The sequence below is a fragment of the Antrostomus carolinensis genome, unplaced genomic scaffold (assembly GCF_000700745.2).
Source record: "Antrostomus carolinensis isolate BGI_N321 unplaced genomic scaffold, ASM70074v2 scaffold21086, whole genome shotgun sequence".
Lineage (NCBI taxonomy): Eukaryota > Metazoa > Chordata > Aves > Caprimulgiformes > Caprimulgidae > Antrostomus > Antrostomus carolinensis.
Window position 1 is genome coordinate 114802 of NW_010324228.1, and position 25584 is coordinate 140385.

At 39.1% G+C, this 25584-nt stretch overlaps 1 protein-coding gene across 1 annotated transcript in view; it reads left to right on the top strand.

Annotated features, from left to right (window-relative positions):
- The window catches only part of FRMPD4 (FERM and PDZ domain containing 4), a gene marked incomplete at its 5' end in the record, with an annotated part of 111079 nt that overhangs the window by 65638 nt on the left and 19857 nt on the right, over window positions 1-25584 (top strand). The window contains 2 exons of the mRNA XM_029085675.1: window positions 15343-15388; window positions 24541-24645. Coding sequence (XP_028941508.1) covers window positions 15343-15388; window positions 24541-24645 — 151 coding nt within the window. The remainder of the gene's footprint in view (window positions 1-15342; window positions 15389-24540; window positions 24646-25584) is intronic.

Consider the following 25584-nt stretch of genomic DNA (forward strand, 5'->3'; position numbering starts at 1 on the left):
TTTAAGTGGAAGAGCCCAGTCCTGTTGATTGTAAAAACAGCGGAAAATTATAAGACCAAACATGAGAAAACAGAAGATCAACAGTTTATCATATCTGGCATCATGGCTTTTAAGTCATGGTAAACTTTGATACACTATTATTTAATGCATGAGTTTGACAGCACTGAGATAAAGTTTCTGTTATAAATCAGTTCATCTTCTTTTTCCTGAGGCTGTTTTACTATGAAAAGAGGTTAGCCCGGGAGCAAAGGAAGGCCATGCCCAGGAGAACTGCCTTTGACACATCTTATCTGTTACTTCTTTCTTCATCCTCTTCCTGATGGGTTGTAAGAACTAACTTTATATCCATCTTCACTACCTTCTTTGCAGTAACAGTAATAATAATGGAAAAGGGGTTTTTAAATAAAATGTCATTCTTTTTCATGTTTCTGTTACACTTTCCTTAAGTTAGTTGGTTTAATTTTCTCATCCTCAGTACAGTGTTAGAGCTGGAAACCCAAAGCAGGCTGAATCAGAAATGTTTCTCTATTTCAAATTCTGACCTACTAAAATAGAGCTTAAGTAAAACAAAATATGTAGTTAATTGATAGCACCCTTCATTACAACATGTATTTTAATGTGTTTTTTAGTGAAATCATCTTCCTTCCTGAGCTAAAGCATTTTGTGCAAAGTTGATTAGTTTCAGGACTTACAGTTACATTCCACATAACAGATATTTCAGTGGTGATTGCTGAAGTTCAAGAGAACTTTGATGAGAAGCAAATATCAACCGAAAATGTCAGTATTGTGTGTCCTGGGTAACCTCCCAATGTGAGCTTTATCACAAGCTTTTATGAAACAAATTAATCGCTTGGAAGGGGAATGCAATAATTTAGGAACCACCAGACCAAATCAGATCCAAAGTCCATTTATTCCAGCATTTTGTATCTTATAGGACCAGCTTCACTTGTTTCAGAGAAAGGTCAGTGAGACCACAAAATGACTTGTTTACAGAATATTTTCTCTTGGGGAAGATTCATTTCTACAAGTCTTTTAATTAGAAAAAGCATAAGCATTTTCTTTCCTCCTTTCATTTTTCTAAACATCCCCTAGCAGCCCTGAATACTCTTAGTAAATTTTGGCCTTTTTTTTTTTCCTTTAAAAAGCAGCAGAACAGTAACCTACAGGTTCCTGTTCTTCTCTCTTCTCTCCAACACACTGTCACCTACATCTTCCCTTCATTGGCTGTACATGTAATCAACGATGTCCTTAATAAATACATATAATATGGATTCTTCAAGTGGAAATGCTAGACTCCCACTTTCCCTTCCACATTCCCCACTGTAGTGCATAGGAATGACTCTGTGTGTAGATCTCACCTTTATTGTGCAAAGGGGAAGGACTCATGTTTCTAGAGTAGTATAAATTTCCAAATTACTTCTTAGTAGATGAACTGGAGGTAGGTGGCATCTGAAGGAGCTGGGATATTTCCCAGCCCGGGACACAGGAAAAAAAGACCACAGGTTGGAGAGGAGCTATCTCTTCTGCCCTTGCTTCTTATGGTGAGCTCAGGGGGCAGCCGAGGCAGCCTTCAACTTCTTTCATCTCCCAGGGCAGGAGATAAAAGGAGTGGCAGGTCTAAAGTCAGCAAAACCTTGCTGTAGGGATCCATAAGCATTTCCAGTGGCTGGCTTTGTGTAACCAGTTAATTTGGATGCAAGCCACCAAAACAGGCATTGCCTTTGGGACACCTGAGATTTTTTGCCGAGGGTCTGGAAAGGAAGAACTCTTCAGGCCTCTGCTCAGGCGGGAACGCCACCCCGACTTTCAGCAAGGCAGTAGCAGCACTGTGAGTAAAGTACAAAGTCACTACCGTATTTTACAAAACTTTGAGGTGCATCAGGCTGAATAAATAGGTTAATGATATTGGCAACAGCAGCATGCAGAACAGCAGAGCAAAAGTTAGACATTTGGTCTCACAGGATGAAGCAAAGAACTATGAATGAGAGTGTATTGTTTCTAATTACCTTTAAAAATGCTAATAGTATGTAGTTCAAATGCTGAACTTCTGGATTTTGAGGGGCAAAGATCTCCTTCATAGGTGATGTTCCTGAAGCTTGCCTTCTGGAGATGAAATTTTCAGAATAGCCACAGGGAAGATATGAACTTCGAATGTTTCTTGGGAAGCTGCAGCTGGGGAGAGGGTAGAGGGAGGAAAGCAAACAAAATAAATCCTCTCAAAGCTGTCTGATCTCCCTCCTCCACTTTTCTTTTTAATGTTTAGCTTTGAGAATCTGATTCTATAAGGATACTTCTCTCCCCTGCATCTTTTCTTTTACTATTTTGTGACTGTTGATCCTTCGTAGACCAAGAGCTCATGCCCTGAGATTATCTCTTAGCATCACTGAATTGCAAAAAAGTCAGGATAGGGTGGAATTAAGGAATTAAAAGTATCTTGAAAAAAAAAAAAAAAGTATTTGCAAGGTTTAAAAGACTTTTAATAATTGGATCATTTTCTGTAGAATTACAGATTAATAATTTTGAACTTTTTTTTTTATTTTTTTGTTCTTCTCTTGCCTTACATCACATGAGGAATTAATGAAATGCACCTGCCCAGTTTTGTATCTCATTTAGGCTGGAGGTGATAAAAATGCATTATCAGTGTTCTGTGACCTATCTGTTTAGATCTTGTTCTTGCTCTCATCTGCTTTTCACTGACAGGTTCAGCCTAAAGGCCAAAATTATGCATGAGGATAAACTCTTAACTGTTCTCCTCACTTACATGTATGTGAGAAACTACTGACCTGTAGATGTGAAGAAACTGCCAGCCAATACTCATAGTCTAGCACTTTGCATTAGCGGTAAATATAATTGTAAAATAATGGCTTAATTTGCTTTTTTAAAATCACATTTGCAGTCTAATTAGACTCCAGAGAAGCCTCCGGGTTGCCCAGAAAAATTACTGTGTGACTACATAATGAAGAATGTTATGTCCATTGGAACATAGGAGATATTACGGTGATTTCTGTCAGACTCAATTTTGACAAGTCTATTTTTAATCTTGCAGTTTGACATATAGCCTTTCAAGAACACGTATCCTTTGCATGCTAAATACTTTGTTATGTCCCCTTTGAGAACTGAATTTTAATGCGCGTCCTTGAAACAAGGAATTTATTCTTGCGCAGACAGATAATTGAAGAAGATAAGACTTTTGAAGCTTTTTTTTGATGCTTATCTTATGATTGCAGCTGAAGTGAGGGATATCTGTGATGCCTAACAACTTCATCAACTAGCTTGAAATGAAAGTTCTCAACATACTAACAGTGGAACAGAAGTATAAGCTGGTCAAGAGAAGACTGGGATGTTCACCCAAGAGAAGAAAACTGTATACCCCTAAGGTTGTTCTTTATAGGAGTTACTTTGTAGAAAGGAAACCTTGATACCACATACTTTCCATACTCATTGAAGTTGCTTTGTTTATAGGGGAGACATTTTTATGCAGTATGCTTGAGCTGACTCAGACTACAAGAGCCAGCCCTGCAGTGTCCGAAGCCAGGTAGCAGAGCTGAGGTGCCTAAAACCCTGTGTGCAGCCTGCAGAGCTGTTTGTGCATCTGACAGGCCAGGGTCATTTTCCAGTGATAAAATTGCTCCCATATCTGATTGAAAATTCACATCTATGAACTTCAGCTGTTTAAAGTAGGGCCTTTAGCCCAAGCAAGTCACCAGTAGCCATGCTGAAGGTGGGAGAAACTATTTGCAGCTGTCCCTCTGATACAGAAAGCATCTAGAGAAGCTGTGGATACCTCATGCCATTAGACAGCTTGAGGTGAATCTTGCTGCTGAAGTAGTGCTAGGATGGGTGCCGGGGGTGGTTGGCTATGCTGGCTGGACTGAGCCTCTCAGCTGTGGTCTCTCACCTTGTCCCATTTGCAATTCATAGGCGAGTGGTTCTGTGCTGCGTCCCAGAAACTTGCCGGCAGTGAGCACAGCCCACACCGCTAGCGCTGGCTTCTGCCCAGAGGAGATGGTTATTGACAGGTTCATTCAGAACTGCAGCCAGAGGCAGCAGCAGTGGAGTGCCCTCAACCCCATGGTGTAACGGCATTGTGTCAGATCCTTGGAACAGGTTGCCCAGAGAGGTGGTGGAGGCCCCATCCCTGGGGATATTCAAGGTCAGGCTTGATGGGGCTCTGAGCAACCTGCTCTAGTAAAGATGTCCCTGCTCACTGCAGGGGGTTGGACTAGATTACTTTTGAGGGTCCCTTCCAACCCAAACCATTCTATGATGCTATGATTGCTCTATGCAGTACAGCGGCTGTGCAGGGAGCAGAGGCTGTGGCCTTCCCAGGGCGGTCTCTGTGCCAGGGCATGACCTCCTCCCTCCCCAGCATCATTGGTCTCCAGCTCCTCTGTGCTGGGCAGTGCAGCTCCATCAGCACTCTTGGAGGAAATAGAAGCACCCCATCAAGCCATGGGTGATGTAAATCTAGCTGAAAAAATGCAAGTATACCAGACAAATTATTTAGAAAATAAAATTAATGTAGCACATTGCATGAAGTCAGTTCTTTCTTCTTTTTTCCATATACCACTATCCATCTTCCCTCCTACCACTTTCTGGCTGCAGCTATATGGTGAGTTATGTATTCGCCTCCTCCACGAACAGCTTCCCTCCTCCCCCTCACCGTTTTCCTAAAGAGCAGAGGGACATTTTACTGTCCTTCTCTTCAGTCCTGACTGTTACCCACAGCTTCTAAGGAGCAGGAGAGGACAGTGATAAAACTGGTTAAATTTCACTTTTTTTTGCTGCAGCAGCACAGAGCGCGGCAGTACTGCAGAGGCGGTGGGCTGGGGCCGGCATGAATGCAGCACGTGTTCAAATTGTGTCCCCAAGTGAACTTTAATCTGGCCGGTACAGATAACGAAGCACCAGCTTGGCTCTGCCAGTGTGGGCGTTTTCTGAGGGGGAATAACTGATGTCAAAGAGAGTGGGATCATATTTTTACTGCTGTTGTTACCCATCGTATCTAGACTAAAGCTCACATTGGTGCATCCGACTGCACTGCAATTATGTCTTCGTTTTCTGTGTGGATAGAAGAATGCAACTGTTCAGCATTTTATGCTTGGTTTGTGTCTGCAGGGTAATTATCTTCTCCTCTTTTCAAACATTCCTCCCCCACCCCCCTCTATATTTTGCAATATTTTTGCATTTATCAAGGGAGAATTTCTGCTTAAGTGTTAATTTAAGTTTTATCTTAAGGACCGCATTCACGTCCAGCGTACATTTGCTTTGTAACTTTTCAGTGAGACTTGTATTAGTGATTCTTTTTGCCAAGGAAAATGTAAAACATATTACATAGTTCTAGTTATACAAAAGGGGAAAAAATAAAGGGTATAACAGTGTAAATACATTATTAAGTTAACCAGCATAAATACTTAGATGTATTAGATGAAAAATATCAATATGATTTTGAAAGATCAGACAGAGCTTTAAATAGAATAGATTTTTAAAGTCATATCTTATTGATTTTAGCACAATTAATAAATAAAAGCATCCTTTTTTTTTAAAAAAAGAGGGGTGAACCTTTGAATTTTAAACATTCTGGATATATGGTGTATATTCATGGCAGGACTTTTTAATAACTAATGCAATGTAACAGAAGCAAGTGGTTAACTGGCTGGCAACAATTCTGACTCGATTTATTCTAATATAAGTCTACATCTTAAATATATTAAATAATGTGTGTGGACACAAACATAGTCAAACAGTTTGCACATCGGGAACACTGCTATCTGAATTACTGTGTCACGTGCATGACAGCTTAAGAAGAGTAGCCTCTTTGGCGGCCCATCGAAATCATTATAAAATCACATTTGCCATCACTTATACTGCTTCAGTGGCTCATGGATACGTCTTTGGCATCTGACCAACCAATTTTCTATTCCAAATGCAGTAAGCAAAAATCATTCAACTTTAGTCTCTGCAGCTCAGTACTCTTCGTCTAACCTTGCAGATAGAATAATAATAAGAAGAAGAAACCCCACAAAACTCAAGCCACTGACCACTGAAACTTTTCTTAATGAGGAATTGAACAAAGCTCATTTTGTTGGAACATTTATTTCTTAAAATTATTTCCATCAATTTTAATTATTTAAAACATAATAATAGGAATGTGTTCCATAACAGAGATGCTCTTAGATTGGATCAGATAAGTCTGGTTCCCAAAAAGCAGATAAGACTCAAAAGCAAAAATAATAGCGTTCAGATGTCTGAAAGAAAAATACCATTTACTCTTTGACTGAATATGTTTTTCTTAAGGAACAATAACAAAGCCAATAATATTGAACCGAGAACAGTATATGATATAGTGCTTGAAAATACAATATTCTTCAGAATTCAAGAGCTTTATTTCATTTCTGAATGCATCTTCCTCTTCTTAATTTCTTTTTCTTTATTGGCTGGATTACTTAGACCAAAGATAATGTCTGTGAAGGACTTGTGACACAAAATAGCCCTATGTGAATGTTATGCATTGTTAATAAAAACTTAGATAACTCTCTAAAACAAGATGCTCCTGAAGTATTCAACATTTAATCAGCAAAATTTATCTGATGTTCTGATTTTTGAAAAGCATTAAGGAAAAGAAAAAATTGAACAGCTGCAGGAATGATGTATGTAAACGCCTGACCTTTCATTACTACTTACACAAAGCCTTAACCTGCAAGTGAAAATGGCAGTGCCATACATATTATGAATAGCAGCTATAATGATTTCCAGTGCTTCAGTACAAATGAAAATGAAGCTGTGATCATAAAAGATTATGGTTAATTTTGTCATATAATAAAAATATCTTTAAGATTTTCTCATTTTTAGTGATCTTTCCTGCTCTTCAATAAGGAGCTCCCATAGATCTCTTTGAAAGAACAAAAAATAAGAAACCAACAAGTCTTCATTATGTGAATATTAGAGTTACATTTGCTCTCTGAAACATCCTTTTCAATTGCTAGATTGTATTCTTAGTCTCTCTTTTGCACAGAGAAAAGTGAATGAAATAACACCAATTTCAGGATTTAGAAAGTTACCACATAATTTCCTGAAGTTCTTTAAGCTTCATTGTTTTGTCTGTTTCCACTATTGAAGTAAAAATTCAAATGGATATTTGACTGCATCAAGATGTCTAAGCAACCTCTGGAAATTCAGTACAGCACAAGAAAGCATCTCCTAATCTAATGCAGATAATGCAGAGGAACCTATGGGACCTGAACAGAAAAGCACTCAAGGTGTTAGAGTCCTTTTCTTTCCCTCTCCAAGGTAAATGGACTCTGAATCCAGTTTAAATATCCTGATGTATTTACAAAAATTGTATATTTTTGCAAAAGTTTGCAAAACTGTAAGAATGTTGTAACTACATTTAGCATTTTTCAAATTAGATTTTGCTGTGACCACATATGCAACAGTAACAAAGTAGTGATGGCTCCATTTTTGAAGGTTGAAGTTAAGAAATGATGGAGTAATCAGAGTAGATTTCATAATCCTTGCTAGGTCTCTGGTGGCTGCACCAGATAATTGGTTCACGCCACTGTTTCAAAGCACAGTCTTCCATGTCAGCGTTGTGTTGGATTTTGTGGAACGGTTAGAATTTACCGTGTTCAGCATTTTGTTCTGCGGTGTTCCAGTACAGTCCAAGTTCCTTGAAGTCCTCTGTTAAGTATATTAGTGCAAAAGAGAAGTAATCCCAAGTTAACTGCATGGGTTTAATGTACCTGAGTAGTGTGTGCCGTGGGCAGCCGTTGCATGCCAGCTGGCCTCTACACATGGACTCACTTAGAAACCCTGTCTAAAAGGGCTCGCTCAAAATGCCCACAGAAATGCCATTTAAAAGTCATTGTGGTCTGTTGGAAACAGCATAGTCTGACAAATAAAGAAGATAAATTTTTAGGAGACTGGAACTGCCCTTTCCATGGTGAGACCACCCTGTTCTGTAAATATTTTACTTTGATAGTATTGCATAGTAGCTCTATAGCAGTATTCCTAAAGATATCTCAGCAGTAGATGTCTTGGGCCTGGCTTATATTGCACTTTGTTCATTACACTTTGTGAATTAACTTTTCCTCAGAGCTTCTGAGGCTTTGGCAGTTGTTGATAGGAAAACTAGCACTGAAATGTTGGCTGGGATAAGTGACCTGAGAGACCAATATTATCCTGCTTTATCTGTCTTCAATCCTTTAAAACTAATGTGCAGAATGTCTAATTACAAGAGGACAGCTGAACAATTAATTAATAGGGGAGTGAGTGCTACATTTTTCTCCTTGGCAGTATGGCATCTTCATGCAGCGTGAAGTAATTTATGTTGTGATCATGTGGCAGTAGCATGCTAACAATTGGACGTAGTGAAAGTCTTGGTCCATCAGATATACATGCATGCCCATCTGGCCCTTGGTTTTTACACTGGCTAAAACAAGTAAATACTGATTCTGTTGGAGTAGACAACTCCAGTGTTATTAAGTCCTAATATGTCCTCTACTCCTTCTTGAGGCTTAACCCCAAGTTTTCTCAGGGGCTGAGGGAGACCATAATGGGTCTGTGTAAATACGAAAAGGGTTGCCTAAGGAAGGCGGCCCAGTCAACGTAGAGTTTTCTACACATTGCTGATATTCAGAGTTGCGCTCCAGAATTAATTGAAGGCCAGTGTAGTAAGAAGGAGATGATAAGATATTGTCTGGTAGAGGACTAGAGGTAAAATTGCTCAGCAATTAGGCAGCAGCATAACGCTGCTGTTGATACTCAAGCAGCCTTACCAAGGCACTCTTGTACAGTGCACACAGATATTTACTGTTTAGCTAACATTTTGATAATTCAGTTACAGTTATTATAACCTTACAGATGAGAATATAAGCAACTGGATGACTTCCACTATTTGTGGAGAGGAGGATTATTTTGGCTACAGGCCAATATAGGTCTTCATAAAGCACTGAAATTTGAGAACTTCTTTATAGGGCTTACCTTGCCACAGTACTAATAAAGGAGAAAACAGGGTGAATTTGGTACATGCAAAAGCTTGACAGATGGACAGCCTTAGAGAACGGGAGGCTTTTTTATTCTCAAAGCCTTTACTGCAGAGACATCTGAAATGGCATCTCCTGTATGAAAGCCTGCCAGTGTGCCACAGCCCTAATCTGAAGGGACCACTTCTATTGGAGGAAGCGAGTGTAATTCAACCTGTGTTGCTCACTTCTTGGCCCCTTATGGAGACTGCCAACAAGGCTTCCAATTAGTGCCTGCTGCAGACTGTGACAATTTTAAAGACTGACTTTCACACCATGCTAGGTCTTTAAAAGAAAGAAGCACATTTATATAAAATGCAGTTTTCTTCAACAGTAATTTTCTGTATGCTGTTATTGAAGTTATTTATGCTTGAATCAGAGTATCTTTTCTCTCAGCTGTGTTTCTGCTGCTGTTTGATCCTGCAGTGCTGTAATAATCCTGTACTTACATCTTTTATACTTTATGTGGCAATGGTGATTTCAAGCATCCATTACTTGCACAGTTTTTAGGTCTCAGGCATTCAAACAGGAGCCCTGTAAAATTTCCAGATTCTTGTACAGAGTACTTCTGCTGCTGCAGGTCCTCACATATTTAATGGCTGACTTAAATTTTAAGGACCTTGTGAAGCAGCAGGGCTATTCAAATTAAAGTGTGGGGTTCAGGGGTTCGCAAGTTGAAGTTGCCTGGTTGTCAAGAGTATTTCATTGCATTGACAGTGATGCTAAGGGCAGGTAACACCATTAACAGCAGTGGAAGAAGCAGCCACCAGCTTTCCAAACATGAGTGTGATCCCTCTGCCTTCTGACGCCATCCATTCCAACACACCATCCCTGTCTCCAAAAGTAAGACCTGAACACCATGGTCTTTGTGTTCTGTGCTCTGTCATTTCCAATAAAAACAGCATCTAACCGGATACTCTCATTTGTCTCTTAAGTTGTTCCTCATGTGTCTACCCCCGAAGCAAGACTGTGGCCTCATGTCCCACCTTCTATGTCTCTATACTATGCAACATTATCCCTCCCTCCCCAAATTGGGACCTCACACCTCACCATTGTGGTAACATACCTTATTTCACAAGCATCTTGCTACATTGCTTGCTTGCTACACTCCTGCAACTGTCTTCTGAGATGTAATTGGGGATGTAATACCATGCATGGCATACCTTGCCTTGCCTGCATAGCGTGATGGCAGGCATGCCCATCTCTAGCTATGTACAAGATCTTCAGAGAGACTTCCTGGAGGTCAGTGCAGCGAGCTGGACATGCAGAGACTGAAATCCCACTGCTGCCCTTCAAGCAGTTCTTTTGCCATGTACTGAGAAAGTGTAATTTTCTGTGTTCACCTAAAAATTGTCTAGGAAATGTCCTCCTCCTAGGCTTGGACAGGTCAAATTCTTTACCTGCTGCTAAAACAGCATTCATCTATGGGTAGATGTAACCAAGAGCCCAGAAGTGATCTGCGCACAGTAGCATGGCTTCCATCCTGGTTTACTGTATTGTACCTCTCAGTTAGAAGCTACTGAGTCATGGAAATGTTGCCTGTAGTTTGGTTTGTGTGCTGCATTGTTGGCCTTTGGAAATGGAGGGGGAAGAGCACCACACACTGTGGCTCTTGCTGGAGGAGTTCTCCAGTGCAGAGGAGCTGGACTGTGTGGGCTTTTGGCTTGTGTGTTCATGTTTGCATAGTGCTGCTTCTCCTGTGGCAAGAATAGCCTTGGGGAAAGGCGTAAGTATCTTAAAACCTTTTCCCCCCTGTCCCTCTGTGTTGTTTCGTGGGTGTCAATGAATACTGAGTTTGTCCGCTAGCTTATTGAAGTTCCCCTAGTCCACTCAGGCAGGTTGGCATCATTGCAGGACCTGGAGGCACGCTGGGCAGCAGGGTGGGGGTGCTGTGTGATAACAGCAGAGGATGGGGCAACACTGGGTTAAGATGGGTCTGCTCTGTCTCACTGAGGTCCCTCCAGAAGACGTCTCTGGCCCTGGAACTAAATCTAGCCAGATCTCTGGAGCAAACTGTTCTTTTCCACAGGAAATGTTGCTCATGATAAAAAGTCTGGAGAAGTGAAATTTGGAGCTTCCCTAGGTGAAGATAACTACTGTAGAACAGATTTTATGTAAAAATGTATATACAGCTCAAATAAAAATGATCCTTTTGAAATAATTCAAAATGTACTACAATAGAGTGACTTTGCAAACTCTTTGTTCATTATAACTGCCTTAATCTTCATAATAAGGAAAGACATTCAAATGCTGAATAATTTTTCTCTAGCCTAGATGCTAAAATTTGAAGATGAGTTCCACTTTCCTTATCTTTGAATAGGGCATTTGAGGTAACCTGTTACATTTTGTAGTTAAGTTTTTGATCCAATGATTTCTGTTTCCTTACTTCAAAATGTAGTGTGAAGCATACTGCAAATCATGGCATCACACTCCATAACTGTGAAATTCAGACCCGAAGTGAAACAGACAATTCTGAAATAGCAGAGAATAAAGCGTTTCAAAACAAGAGTTTCAGAATTTGATGTTTGATGTGAGTGAAACTGAGAGAAGTTATGATTAAGAGAAAGTTTTTCTTAGTTGATTCCTTGTAAATGGTATTATTTATTATATATCAATTCCTAGTTCGTTCATCTGCACTGGGAGAGAAACCTAATACTCCTCTAGTATGTAAAATTGCTGAAAGCTTTTAAATTAGAGTAAATAATAATTTTCTGTTGGCTCAGATACTGGGAGTCCCCCCACATCTCTCATCTGCCCTCACATACCGTCCTCTCTTCCAGCTAGAATGAAGCAGAAGAAAGACACTGGTGTCCAGCTGTGAGTTCACAGATGAAGTCAATGGCTGGCGTGGTAGTGAATGTTAACGCCTCATGTAGCTTGAGATGTGTGATACTTAGTAGTACAACTTTAACCTTTATAATGTGCCGTAATGTGATTCTCAAACCATCCATATTCTATCATTTTTACAGCCTAAATAGCTGTAAGGAGTAGGGAGAACGGACAAATATAATCACCACAGGGGGCACAGGAAAGGGTAGAGAGATGAATCCCTTAAATTCCTATCACATTTTTTCAGATTTTAGCCTTGTTCTCACCATTTGATTCTAATGTCAGGAAATGAAAGAAACATGATGATTTTTTATTGTGGTGTTGCTGTTAGCTGGTCAGATGGCAGAGCAGCCAAAAAATCCACAACTGTTGTCCAAGCTTGGAGTTGCAGATGTTTGGTCTTGAGTGACTCTAAAATAGTATGTGGATTTAAAAGATAAATTATTAGGTTGTGGTTCAATGAGTATGAAAGGTAATAAAATATCTGTAATATATATAGTCTTTTTTTTTTTTTTTTAACTTTAGTCACATTCTTAAAGGAGGAAAGACATTTCAGGGGGAAAGTAAGACTGCAATTGTTTTTTTAGCCTTTGCTAGTGTCTTTCAGAAGTTATTTAAAGGAAGTATCTCATGTTTAAGTGTGGTGATGTGCCTATTTTATGTAATCTAATCTAAACTGTGTTTTACTGTCATACGTGGACATATGTATGTACACATACACTGAAGCTATAAAATGTACAGATCACAGTACACAGTCAGTGATTCCATTGGTTTTCCATTTCTGTGATATATATGATACATAGCATGATTAACAGTCTACAGTGGTGTGCAAGGGCTATCATTTAGTTAGATAGGATTTGCTAGCAGTATTGGAAGTAGAAATATGGTAGAAGTTTTGGAGGTAGAATATGGAAGTAGAAATGTGGTATGGAGTTTTGTCATCATGCATTGAGAAGATTTTAAAACGTGCAATGGAGTCATGCCTGAGTACTGCAGATCAAAAAGGTGCTGATTAAATATTTATTTCTCTTATAACTATGATGTGTTTTGTATGTAGCATGTGTTTTGTGGAAAATGTTTTCTCTAACGATGAGGGGACTGTATGTAGTGCTTGACACCTGCTTTGTGTATGTGTAACATGCTTGGGTTCAGATACTCCAAAAGGCCATGTTATAACCTCAAATGTTGAATAGATGGTCCAGGGTCCAGCATCCTTCCAATGCATTATCCTGTTAGAAAGCTTTGTCCCCCAAAAAAATTTCTTTGACCTTTTGGTTTAAAAAAGCTCTCGTTAGTCTAAGATGAATCTTGCCTACGCTGGCACCTGGACAGATTTAATCCAAGAATAACGAAGAGCTGAAAAAAACATTTTCAGGAGAAGCTGATTTTCTTTTTTAAACACAACTCTCTAAGGTGGCTAAACTGCAGCAGGCAGGGGTGGTGGTAATCCTATGTTGCATGAGAAACATAAATTAGTGTGTTGAGAGTAATTTAAGAGGACAGCTGGGCATGGAGTTATCCCAGGACTGCAGTTTATCCCACAGCTAACTGTGGGCTTTTCAGTCTACTTGTATGCCTAGATTAATATAGCAGTGACGAATTGGATAGATGTGGATGGCATAGATGTAACTGTGAGATTCTTGAAATAAATTACATTTCTTATCATGCATTTTCAGATTCCAAAAAATGTGGTAGGTAGAATAGAAAAAAGCAGAGAACTCTGTTGTTAGTCAAAACAGAATGGAGGTTGCTTTTTTTAAACTGTAAGCTATAAATACTTCAGGAATAACAATGGAGAATAATAATGAATAATTGTGGAGATTTCCAAAACTAGCTTACAGACCTTAAAAATGAACTGTAAATTTTCAGAAATTTGAACACTGTAAATAAGGCTGTTTCATGGTTGAATAAGTAATTTCTGGAGTTTAACTTTGGAACATGTTTTATTAAAATGAAAAATAATTCTGGGAAATTGCTTAAAGTAGTTATAATTAGGTCTAAAGGGGATAAAATTCTGTTTTGTGGCAGAATATTTAATTTTCACCACCTGTAGCTCCTCATTAATTTTTTTTCAATTTCTAACTTAATTTCTGTTGTTCCAAGCACTCAAAAGTAACCAAAGCATTCAATCCCTCCTTTTGAAAAGTGTACCTATATAATGATACAAATGTCTAATAGGAGGAGTAAAAATTGAAGCTTAATAAATTTTTATTTATTTAGGGGATATTTGGTCAGACCTTGCCCCTTGCATGACTAATGGCTTTGGCAGAAGTAGAATTTGCTATCCTAGTTGGCCTTGAGAGATGTGTTGGCTTCATCAAGTATAGCCTGACTTTCCAGACTAATTTTCTGACTGGGCCTTCAGCCTCTCCTCTATTTTCTTTGCTTTTTGACTTTTTAAGTTGCCTATCAGTGGTGTGAATATGCATAGAAGGTGACACTGTTTAAGACCAATAGAGTGTGGTTTGTTTTAATTAGTTCTGCTGAACAGGTCCAACATGCCAAATCAGTTGCACTTCACTTAGCCAGGCAATAAGTCACATAAATAAACAATTAATTGTGTTTGAAAGTAGTAAAACCAACAGAAAATCAACTCCATCTCAACAAAATGGCAACTGGCCCTTTCTTAGCTAATGTTGCTCTTGACCAACAATGTAATACAAGAGATACTGACTGATGGGATTCTCATCCTTCTTCTTCCACTTTACCATTACTTCTCCCCAGTTATCCACAACCCCCAACTGCCCACCAATAGTCAAAATATACATTTCTCATTTGTCTAGACCACTTGATCATCTCAAGATTCCTAATAATTTCTTCTCTTTATCCTGTAAATCCATTGGGGTTTTTTAGAGCTGCTTATATGTTTTCCATTTACTAGTTTCATCCTAAAAAAGAGCTGTTTAATTTTAAAGAAAAATGTTTCTTTCACAATCTTGTAAAAATGTAAAAATTCTAATGGGGGTATTCACCAAATAATAATCCTGTTCCACTCATTTAACAAGGAGAGCTAGAAAAGAAATGAGGACTAAATTTTGTCTTCATTTTTGTTTTGAAAACACTGCTGTCTTCGGATAGATTTGGCATTAAGTATGCAAGAGCTAGATGGTATAAAAAGTGACTTGTGTTTGTAAAGTAGATGAAATTTGTTGTCTATAGATGCTGAACAGATAAGATTAATCAAATTTTATTCCATTGTTGCTGGAGAAAACCATTGTTGCAACATGTTAGCCTTTCTGATGAAGCAAATATTTCATAGTATAAACTGTAAAATTAAGTCAATTCAATTTGTTAGATTGGAAAAAACTTATATTTAATATCTATTTTTATTTTAGCATATTATTCATCTCTTTAATTCTCTGCTATGTGATTATAATAAACATTTTGCCATATTGCTGCAGTTTTCTCCATTAAAAAGAAAAGCTGGTTATCTGTAGTGAATAAAAGTATGACTCTTTACTTGATTTTACTTTTTTTTTTCTTTTTATAGAAGCTGCAAAGAATCAATCCTCCTTACTGTTGTTCAACCTTACCCTGTGAGTATTGTCAATGTTTTCTCAATTAGTTTCCTAGCAACATAGGGGCTTTTTTTTTTTACCTATATTCTGTCTGTGTCTCTACATTATCTGTGCAATAAAAATCAATAATTGAGATAAGGCCTTTGTCTTTTAAAGGTGATGTTTAAGACTGTGTTACTGTGTCCTGCACTCAAAGACTGCCTTAGTAATTTAAATAATAACAGTACCTTTAAACTCATATTGGGAAGATAAGTAGAGCAGGACAGTGAGTTCTACTTCAGTTCCTGATCTGTTGCAGCTCCTGGGTTTTTCTTGATTCTGCCTTGGTCCCACAGAGTTACGCTACCATATCAAACCAGCTGTACCTTATGCAAGGGAGGGTTCTGTCTGCATCCCCAGCACAGGACATGTGGAAGTGAAGGAAGAGAAGAGACAAACAGGCGATTGCGTGAGGCTGGCTTGAAGGGACTGGGAGAAGCAGCAGCCCACCTCTGAGTTGGCTGATGTGATGTACCTTTGCACCTTGCTCAGCAGTTTGTGGGAGTGGGTTCATGACCTGTCAGCTTAAACCCATCTCCAATGAAAAAGGAGAGAAGCCAAGCCAGTGGAGGAAGCACATCTCTCTCCTCCCTTACATCTGTGGACAGCCGTGCACACCTTGCAGGCTGCTGAGGGTCCTCAGCCATGCATCAGGACTGATTTCAGTTTCAACATGCCTGCTCAGCCCTTGTTGGCTAGCCTGGTAACACAACAGTTTTGATTAACAAGGGATAATTGTATCCTTTTCACTCAAGGATGAGAGATAAGGATTTGACACAAAGATGTGAAAACAAATTTATCTGATGCAGCTGCCAAAATATACATTTTGCAAATGCGACTTGGCCAGTGCCGTGTGGCTTTATACAACTCGTTAGCCTTTCTGGCTGGTTTAGAGGTGACTGTGTAGTTGTGCTGGTCCTGTACCCTTCCTAGAAGCCAGTCTGCACGGCAACTAAATCATGGGTGGAAAGCACGCATTCTGCAGTAGAACTAGGCAGGGGCTGCCATGCTGCAGTAAGACCGCTGGCAGGCAGGTGAGCTAGGATCTGGTTGACACCAGCCACCTTAAATGAAAATGCAGGCATGATCTGACTAAATAAAGAAACATAAGTGTCTCTAAAGCTTGCTGGATCACAGCCAGTGGTTTTTATCACAGGGAATATATATAATATGGTGGAAAAGAAATCTTCACCCACTTGTCTTTTTTATGCAGGTTGCCTTATTTCATCTGTTGACAGGCTTCGTTCTTTTATTTAAATGTCAGGTGAAGAAAGGGCATATGCTTTAGAGCAGGTGTTGCGTAGCCCTTAGAATTGGACATGCAGTACTACATGTCTGTGAGGTGTTGTGGCCTGTTATAACTATGCTGCTGGTATGAGAGCCAGCCTGCATGTACTGAACGTAGGGGAAGCTGAAACCCAAATGAACTATGCTCAATGAACTAAGTTCAATGGGAGACCTCACAGCACAGGTATGGTCCTCCTTCAGCCTTTGACCTGGAGAAGAAGGAAAGTCATGACCTGGTATCTTCCCAGCTCTTTAGGTCCGAGCCCAGTTTGAGGCCTGACAAAGCAGAATCTGCCCCTCTCATTATATAACACCAGAAGCTAATCAATAACTGAACTACCTCTAGATGTCACTGAGCTAGGAATAGCGCTGAAATGCCTTGGTGTCCTGTCAGCCATTTAGGCCGATGTGCCCATCCTATACGTGTATTTCTGTTGCCCCACACTGGCTTGTCTGCCAGTAGTGTCTGAGCCTGTTAGGTGACATCCCTCCCAGCTCTGCCATCCTGGGAGGTGCTGCACTCTGCCTATGTACCTGTCCTGGCCTTCTGTGCAAGGGGTCCTCCAGCAAATACATTTTGTCTTACAGTTTGGAAACAATATTTATGTCTTCAAAAACTGTGTGTTTTCCCTTTTTCTTTAATTTTGCCTCCTCCATTTTTCCTTTTACTATTTTGCCAGTAAAACTGGAAAGATGAAGTAGAAGCCAGGCAAAGGAAAAGTAAGAGCTTTTAAATAAAGACTGAACCTCTTCCCTATTCTTGGCAGAAATACATCTTTACAAACATTTCATTGATCTATCTTCTTGATGTTGAACCTTTTTCTTTCTATCTTTGCATGAAAAATACCTGCCAAGATGGGTTACAAGGGTGCTGTTTCTTAATTGTTTTTATTTGTGCTATTTAGAGTGTGTTTTGTTTTCATGCTTTCAAGTAACCAACCTTTATGATTGCAGGTGAAAGTAGATGTAATCTAGATTTATAGTACTCTGTAGTTCACTTAGTACTTTTTGAAAGCTTTTGCGGATAATTTTTGCTTAAGTGCGTTCAATTTTGTTTAATGCTTAAACTCATTAAAATTTCATTTTAATTATGAGGAATCAAAAGCATTAGACCATCTTTTTTCTTTCTATCAGTCTACACATCTCTGCTAGGTTCATATCACCACTGCTCATAAGGAGATCACTGAACAGCTAAAGCAGTTGAAGCAGTTCAAAATTTTGGTTTCTGGAAGTATGGCATTTGATTATGATTTCTGACCATTTTATTCTGTAAATGGACTATCATTCTGATTGTTCCCTTATTAAGTTTTAAGCATTACTCAAATCAAATAACTTGCCTGTTTTGATATCTGTTCAGATTTTACGTGGAGAGATCATTTGATAGGTTGCCTTCATGATTAATCTCTTAAGCTCCTTGGATGTAGTCCAGGCCCAACTGAGATCTATGGCAATTTTGCTGTGCCTAAGTTCTGCAATGGGAAAATGATAAGATCTTTTTCTGTTTTGAAAGAGATGCTTCTTGTTATAACACAGTTGTATGTCTGAGACACAATATTTGCAGAAAAACTATGATAAATAACACCTATTTATGGATTGTAATGATTGTGGCAACAATCTTATTGAGAGTCTCACAGTACTTTTCATGCTGCTTTGCCTTCTGGAGTCATGTTACAGCAGCAACTACCACATCTAGACTGGTTGTAAAGAAGGGTATAAAAAAGAAACAGGTTTGTCACAAAGACTTCAAAATCTAAAGTGAAAATGACTACCAAATTGTAGTTTTAGAAATCATTTGGAAGTCAGACATGAGCTTTTTGAACAAGATTATTTTTGACTGCTTGAAGTTGTGAAGTTGATGTAGAAATTACGGCTTTTTTCCTTGAATGTGTATGTTTTTTACAGTCATCCTAAGGACCTTTTCCACTGTATAACTTCCACATCAGCTTTTTGGTATGGCCAGTTCCATACATAGCTTTAATCCTACCCAGGAGAGGATCACGGTGTGGTTAATGACAAACTTGCCATCACTGCGTTGCCTCCTAGAAGTGCTGGCTGGTCCATGGCCACTGTCCAGCCACCCTTTGCTGTTTGTAGCAAACAGCCTCCTCTCATGTCAAACCTGTGCTGCACAGCCTTCTTCCATCTATGTGTGATGCAAATCCCAGGGAGCACTGCTGCTCCTGACCTTTCTTCCTGAAGGCCTCCTCTTAGGCTCTATGGATTTTTCTGGAGTGTAGTTGTACGAAATGCATGATCTTTTCAGTAGTGAAGACTGAGAAAATTCAGCATGAACTTCCATGTTAACTGTTACAGCAAAGCGGCAAAGAGCCCCTCCACCCTTCACCCTGCTCACCATTTTCTCCTCATAGTTCTCCCCCTCTCACCCCCAGTTGCCACTAGGTCTCTTTTCCCTCTTCATGAGCCCTTTCTCCCATCTCAAGTGCATTATCATTCATATAGTCCTTCATTTGTTCATTTTAGCCTGGGTTTGTTTGGGTTGAAGATTTCTTTCATTCCTGAACGTCCTCATCCTTGCAGAATTGTAAGGCTGGAAGTATGACATGGCTGACATTTTTTGTACTTTTCTGCACTTGATTAAGAGGCAATCATGAATGTACAGAAGTAATCCATTAATGTAAAGGGCTGAACTTTGAAGAGGCAGAATCCCAAAAAGCCAGTGGAGGGGATTTTGTGGAGGACCTCCACATTGAATAAATGCATAATAAATCATGGCCCAGGCCCATCTAATCACGAGATGAGCTCTAATATCTGGACATTCCACAAAGTCTGAAGCTGATCGGTGTTTTCACTCATGGTTTTGGGGACAAGCACAGTAAACTAGGCTGTCATTGGACTAGACGATCTTTTGAGGTCCCTTCCAATCCCTGACATTCTGTGATTGAATTTTCTAAATGCCTGCATTAAAGGAAGATTTGGCTATTCTTCAGCTTAGGGCTGGGTACATGTTATACATGTATGGGACTAATGATCAGACTATGATTACCATCTAAAAATAGTAAAATATAAATAATAATATAGTAAAATATGTCTATGATAGATCACTAGCTTTTAAGAGAGTACCCAAATCTGACCACTATTTCAGCAATTAAATTTGTGCCAAGAGTTTAACAAAACAATACTCCTAATGATGATCTATCAGTGCCCTGTGGTTATAACAAATTACTGCATGGTAAAACTGCTCCATGTTATTGCTTCCATCTCCCTACCTACACTTCTACAGTCCTCTTGTGAGCCAGTGTAGTTCTTTCAGCCTTGTTCACAGCTAAGAATGGCAGTATTTAGTTTACCTTTGGGCAATATGTACTGTTCCACTTAATAAATTTAATTCTTCCTCTTATTCATGTTTTATTTGCTTGCTAAATTTTGTCTCATATAATTGTCTTTAGGGATGGACCAAAAAGTCAACAGATTTTTGTGGTCATGCAATTTTTCCTTATTTCCTAACAAACATAGTATTTCATATTAAACTAATGACATTTTAAGTAACAAACTTAAAATTGATTGCATATGTATAACTTGTGGCTATTTAAAACTTTGCTATTTCTCTGAGATTTTGACACTCATTGTCACAAAGCAAGTTTTCTTTCCACCTTGTGACTGTCCCATACTGCTGACTTGTTTCATTTCTTCATGGTACCTCAATACTATGCTATCCTCTTTTAAATGCTAAATCCTTCTTTTTCTTGAGCATGAGTAAAGGTTTTGCTGTTGTAGCATCTCTGCTGGCAAGAGCACTGAAATGGACTTCTACAGCAAAGAAACACCATTTCACTTGGAATCTCCTCCAAATTGCAGTTGACCTGCAAAAGCCGACAGAGTACTAGACATTCTTATTTTCATTGAAAAACAGTTTCCCTCAAAATGAAGGATATTGTTTCTAAGAGCTATCCTAAAATGACCTGCTATAATGCTGCTGACAAAAATGAGATCTAATTTTAAAAAAATCCAGCAAATGAGAAAAATCACATTTTCCAGAAAGCCTCCTCTTGTTATATCAATCTCTCATGTTTTGACCCTGCTGATAGGATGCCTACTGTTTGCAGTCCTTAGTAAGGAGATTTCAAAGGAGGATCTCAGTCTTCACTGTTGTTTCCTCCAAGCAAATCTCTATGCAATGCTTCATTTCTCTTGTTAGCAGTTTCTCCAGGTAGCGTTGAAATGATCAGCTGAATTTTTACTGAATTCTGCATAAACAAATAAAATTATTTAAATTCCTGATAAATTTGTGCTTTTAACAAGACTGCTTCGGTCACACACTGTGAAGTTTGTGGGGTTTTTTGAAGTATTTTGACTCCTTGTTAAAATGTGTCCCCTTTTTTTGCAAAAAGACATTCTAATTAAACTGTTTTTTGGGGGACAATCACAGTAAACTAGGCTGTTTTGTTCTGCATTAGTGTAAACACCTCCTGCTTAAGGTCATTAACTGAGGATAATGGCTTCCATTTGGCTAAAAGATGAAGAACCAGAAACAAATGAACCTGGCACTCAGAGAATCGTTAATTGACAGCATTCTTCGCCTACAAACCTGAAGACATTAGAATAGAATAGAGAAGCACATCATAGAATAGAATAGAATAGAATAGAATAGAATAGAATAGAATAGAATAGAATAGAATAGAATAGAATAGAATAGAATAGAATGGGTTGGGTTGGGTTGGGTTGGGTTGGGTTGGGTTCGGTTGGAAGGGACCTTAAAGATCATCTAGTTCCACCCCCCCTGCCATCAGCAGGGACACCTTCCACTAGATCAGGTTGCTCAAAGCCTCATCCAGCCTGGCCTTCAACACTTCCAGGGAGGGGGCATCCACAACTTCCTTGGGCAACCTGTTCCAGTGTCTGACTACCCTCACAGTGAAGAACTTCCTAATATCTAATCTAAACCTACCCTCTTTCAGCTTAAAGCCATTTCCCCTTGTTTTGTCATTAACTGCCCTTATGAAAAGTCCTTCCCCAGCTTTCTTGTAGGCCCCCTTCAGGTACTGGAAGGCTGCTATAAGATCTCCCCAGAGCCTTCTCTTGTTAGACAAACAAGTTTCAACAATCAAACCCAACTGTTTTCCTATGTATTTGCCACACTCTTTGAAACAGTTCCTTTCTCAAAGAGAAAATGTCAAGTGCCAAGTTGATGCAGAGATAGAAACAATGAGATTGTGCAATTAAATGCAAAACCTGTGCTATTACTCATACCTTTAACCAGCGGAAGACATTCCCCCAAATACCTGTTCTAGGTTTTCTTACACCTCTGATTTCTACTTTGAATCTTTGTAGAAAGCAGTCTGCTTCCATGCTCATGTGGAGTGTCTGGCAAGGGGCTGGAGTCCTGACCACGTTGCCACAGCAGAAGTGGGAAGGGAGGGAAGCCTGATTTTTTATGATAGACCATGATGTGCTTCCCTGGCTGTGCTATATGTACATTAAACCCCATGTCCCAGAGGGGTTCTTGGAAACTCACATCTGTTCAGATCTTTCAGTTGTGTTGGACTCCCCTATAACATTTTTTGCAATAACATAATTTAAGTGCTTTTGCTCACTGCAAGTGACTTTTGAGGTCGCAGAGAGGAAAAGAGAGAGGTTATAGAGAGGTTGTAGAGAGCAACAGAGCCACATAGTGGTTTTCCAGATTTGCTGTGTGGTAATAACCTTGCCAGAATCCAGAAGAAAACTTGGCAGTCTGCCTGTAAAGAGAAGCCAGACTGGTGACTCATCTGCAATAAGAGCAAACAACTGTAAAAAGCCTCTGCCATGCTTTCCCCTTTGCCCTTACAGGGGAGAGCCAACAGCCTACTCCTATAGCTGTGCTGCCCCATGGCAGTGGCAATCAACAGGTTGTGTGCAGTCCATTACTTGGACTATAGTTGCCATATAGACTGTTCCCCTTACACACTGCAGAAAGGGACTACATGGAGAGGAGGGAAATTAGAAGAGGCTTGTGTAGAATTACTATATTAATCATTGTATTATTGTATACTGTGTCTTCTGAGGAATTCATCCCTAGAGTACAATATGTAAGCATGCTTCTTCAGTGTTTCCATGTCGTCCCTTCTTGCTGAAGAAGTGTTTTGGGTCCCCCGCCCTGAGACATTAACTTTTTTAAAAAAAACCCTTTTTTTCTTTCTTTCTTTTTTTGGTGGTTGTTTGAAATCTTCTGGGAGACCTTCTGCATTTTTCAGCACTGACTTTGGAAGCTGAGCTTGGTTTGAGCTTAGTTTCTGTCATTTACTGTTACTGATGTTACTGTTAAAGATGTATGGTCATAGGTACTAGAGAAGAGGTAAGAAAGAATGAACTGTAAAAGTGAAGAAGCATTCATTTTTATTTCTTGGTTCTATATTGATCTCCAGGAATTATCAGATGGCTCTGATATTTCCTGGGAGAAAGTGGCATCTTTCATTCCTTGTTCACTGTTTGATACTGAGCCTATGCTAATAGTACCACATTTTCGATGTGATAATAAATCTGTCATACAGAAATGAGCTAAAGACTTCTTCCTGCCAGTTTCTAGAAACAAGGCTTCTGTATCACAAGAAAGCGCCCCTTTTTAAGCAGTTTCAGCAGAGATCAGGGTTGAAAAGAGCACGTGGACTTGGACTACTCCATCACTCCTGCAGACTGTTAGTCAAGTCAAAATTTGAGTGATGGTGACAAGACTTTCTGTGTTTACACGAACTGTTGTCATGCCACATTGATAATAGGAAGTTATTTCAGGATCATCGTCACTGATGCCTGCACTAATTTCTCAAAGGCAAAGCAACATGAGTTAATCTTCTCAGTATCTAAGAGCAATGAAGGCCACTAGAATAAGGATAAGATTTTGAAAACCTTAATTCACATTTTACTGTAACTAATGTACCAAAACCTGGCCCAAAGGAGCCCAGTGATTTTCAGACAAAACCAGGAGTTCTTCCATTGCCCCTTACCATGGTTATGGAATTAGGCAGCGCCAGAAGCTCTGTGTTTGTAACTGACCTGGGAATAAAACTACCTTGCTTCTGCTGCTTATAATGGAAATCCTGTTGACTGTGAATATTTAATTTGTTACTAAAAATGGGTTGTTAGTCAAACTCCTTGAATGGAAACAGAATTTTTTTTTTCCCAAGGGCTGAGCACTTGAACACAAATGAATCCATTGAATAATGCAGTAGGTAAAAGTCAGTTAGGTCCCAGAAGAAAATGAAGAATGTTTGTAGACTTCTAATACATGAAGTCCCACCAAGTGTCTGATCTATTGATGGCAAGCCTTGCACAGGTGTGTAGGGGATATGTTCAGAGGAAGCCTGCTGGCCTGCAGGTGCCTTTTAGTGGCTCTAACCTGCATTTTAAAGTGGACTAATATAGTGAGATTTCACTGCAATTGGAGGGTTTTCAGATACTTTTTTTGTCAAAAGTTGTGTGTATATCTGTTTCTAGTGGATCATAGATTATACAAAGATTTTCCATTCAGTGTTTGAAGGAGGGGTCACTGGCTGGTCATTGGTCAGTGTCTGTTCATGCAAAGAAGTTTGGTTGACAGCAGTCATTGTGGAAGCACTACAAGGAATTTATATATATGCCAAGAGCCCTTCTCATCACTCCAGTGTGACAGTGGGATAACTTTCAGTATGTGCAGTATGCATCGGTGACTCTTTGTATGTATGTACATATGTATTATCTTGGAAAACATTATGGTTTGACTGCTTTTCCATTCTTCAGTGAATGATGTGCAACGTGTTGCTGTATACACGGAGTTCCCAGTGTGTGAGAAACAAGGGGAATAACTGGAAAAGGAAAGATAGGTTTTAACTTGAAATTATGTGATATAACTTGTCATCATTTTTTCCTTCCAGTCTCCTAAATCAGCTTTTATTAGTGCTGCAAAAAAGGCAAGATTGAAGTCCAATCCTGTCAAAGTGCGCTTCTCAGAAGAAGTAATTATCAATGGCCAGGTGTCGGTGAGTATTCAACTATTTAACCTCAGGAAGGACTGAGCATTTCATCTGAACGCATGTCTCAGGGCTGGAAAGTGAGGGAATTATATGGTAGGAACAGCAGTGATAAGCTTGTAAAGGGAAGGACTTTTCTGTTTCTGAATTTTTTGAAAGATCTGTTTTTAAAAACAGTCCATCGGGCCCATAATACTGGGAAAAAATTGTCCCTTCTTAAAATAAAATTAAAATGCTAGTGAATGTGTTTTGTGGTGATAGCACATATGTGTCAATCTTTATAGTCTTGATAATGCTTGTTTGTTTGGTTGGTTGGTTGATTTTTTTTTTCCAGAGCAATTTTGTAGGAGGAAAAGCCATGAGCTCAAGAGAACTAGCATGTCAGGAAAATAGATTATCATTACCTTACAGACCTCTACATTTTTTTAAATCTACTTGAACTTGTTGTTTCCAGCCCTCAGACAAAGTCAACCTCCCTTTGAGAGGCACTGAACTCTTCCTTAAAGATGAACTCCTAGCTCATTTTCATAATTTGCCAGAACCTTGTGCCACACTGATGTGTTCATCCAACTCTCTTCCAAACATAAAATGTTACTGCATTTTGTCAAAAGCAATTTTTGCATTTTTAAAAAACAAAACAAAACTTTGTTTCCCTTCCTTTTCCCTGTTTATTTTACTGTCCTTGTTATGAATCATCAAAATTAAGTAGCAATATTATATGTTACTCTTCTTAAATGATGATAGGTATTAGCATTTAATATCCAGCTAAATAGAATGTAAAACATCGTGATTGTAATTCTTGCTAATAAACCTGCAGTTCCCGTTTTGTTGATTGAAGACACCAAATAGCTCATTGTATTCAGAGAAACAGTAATCTATTTCTCTGTTTTATTGAAAATGTTTCAACTTTAGAGGTAGCATTATTGTTAGATAGGTAGTACTTAGGGA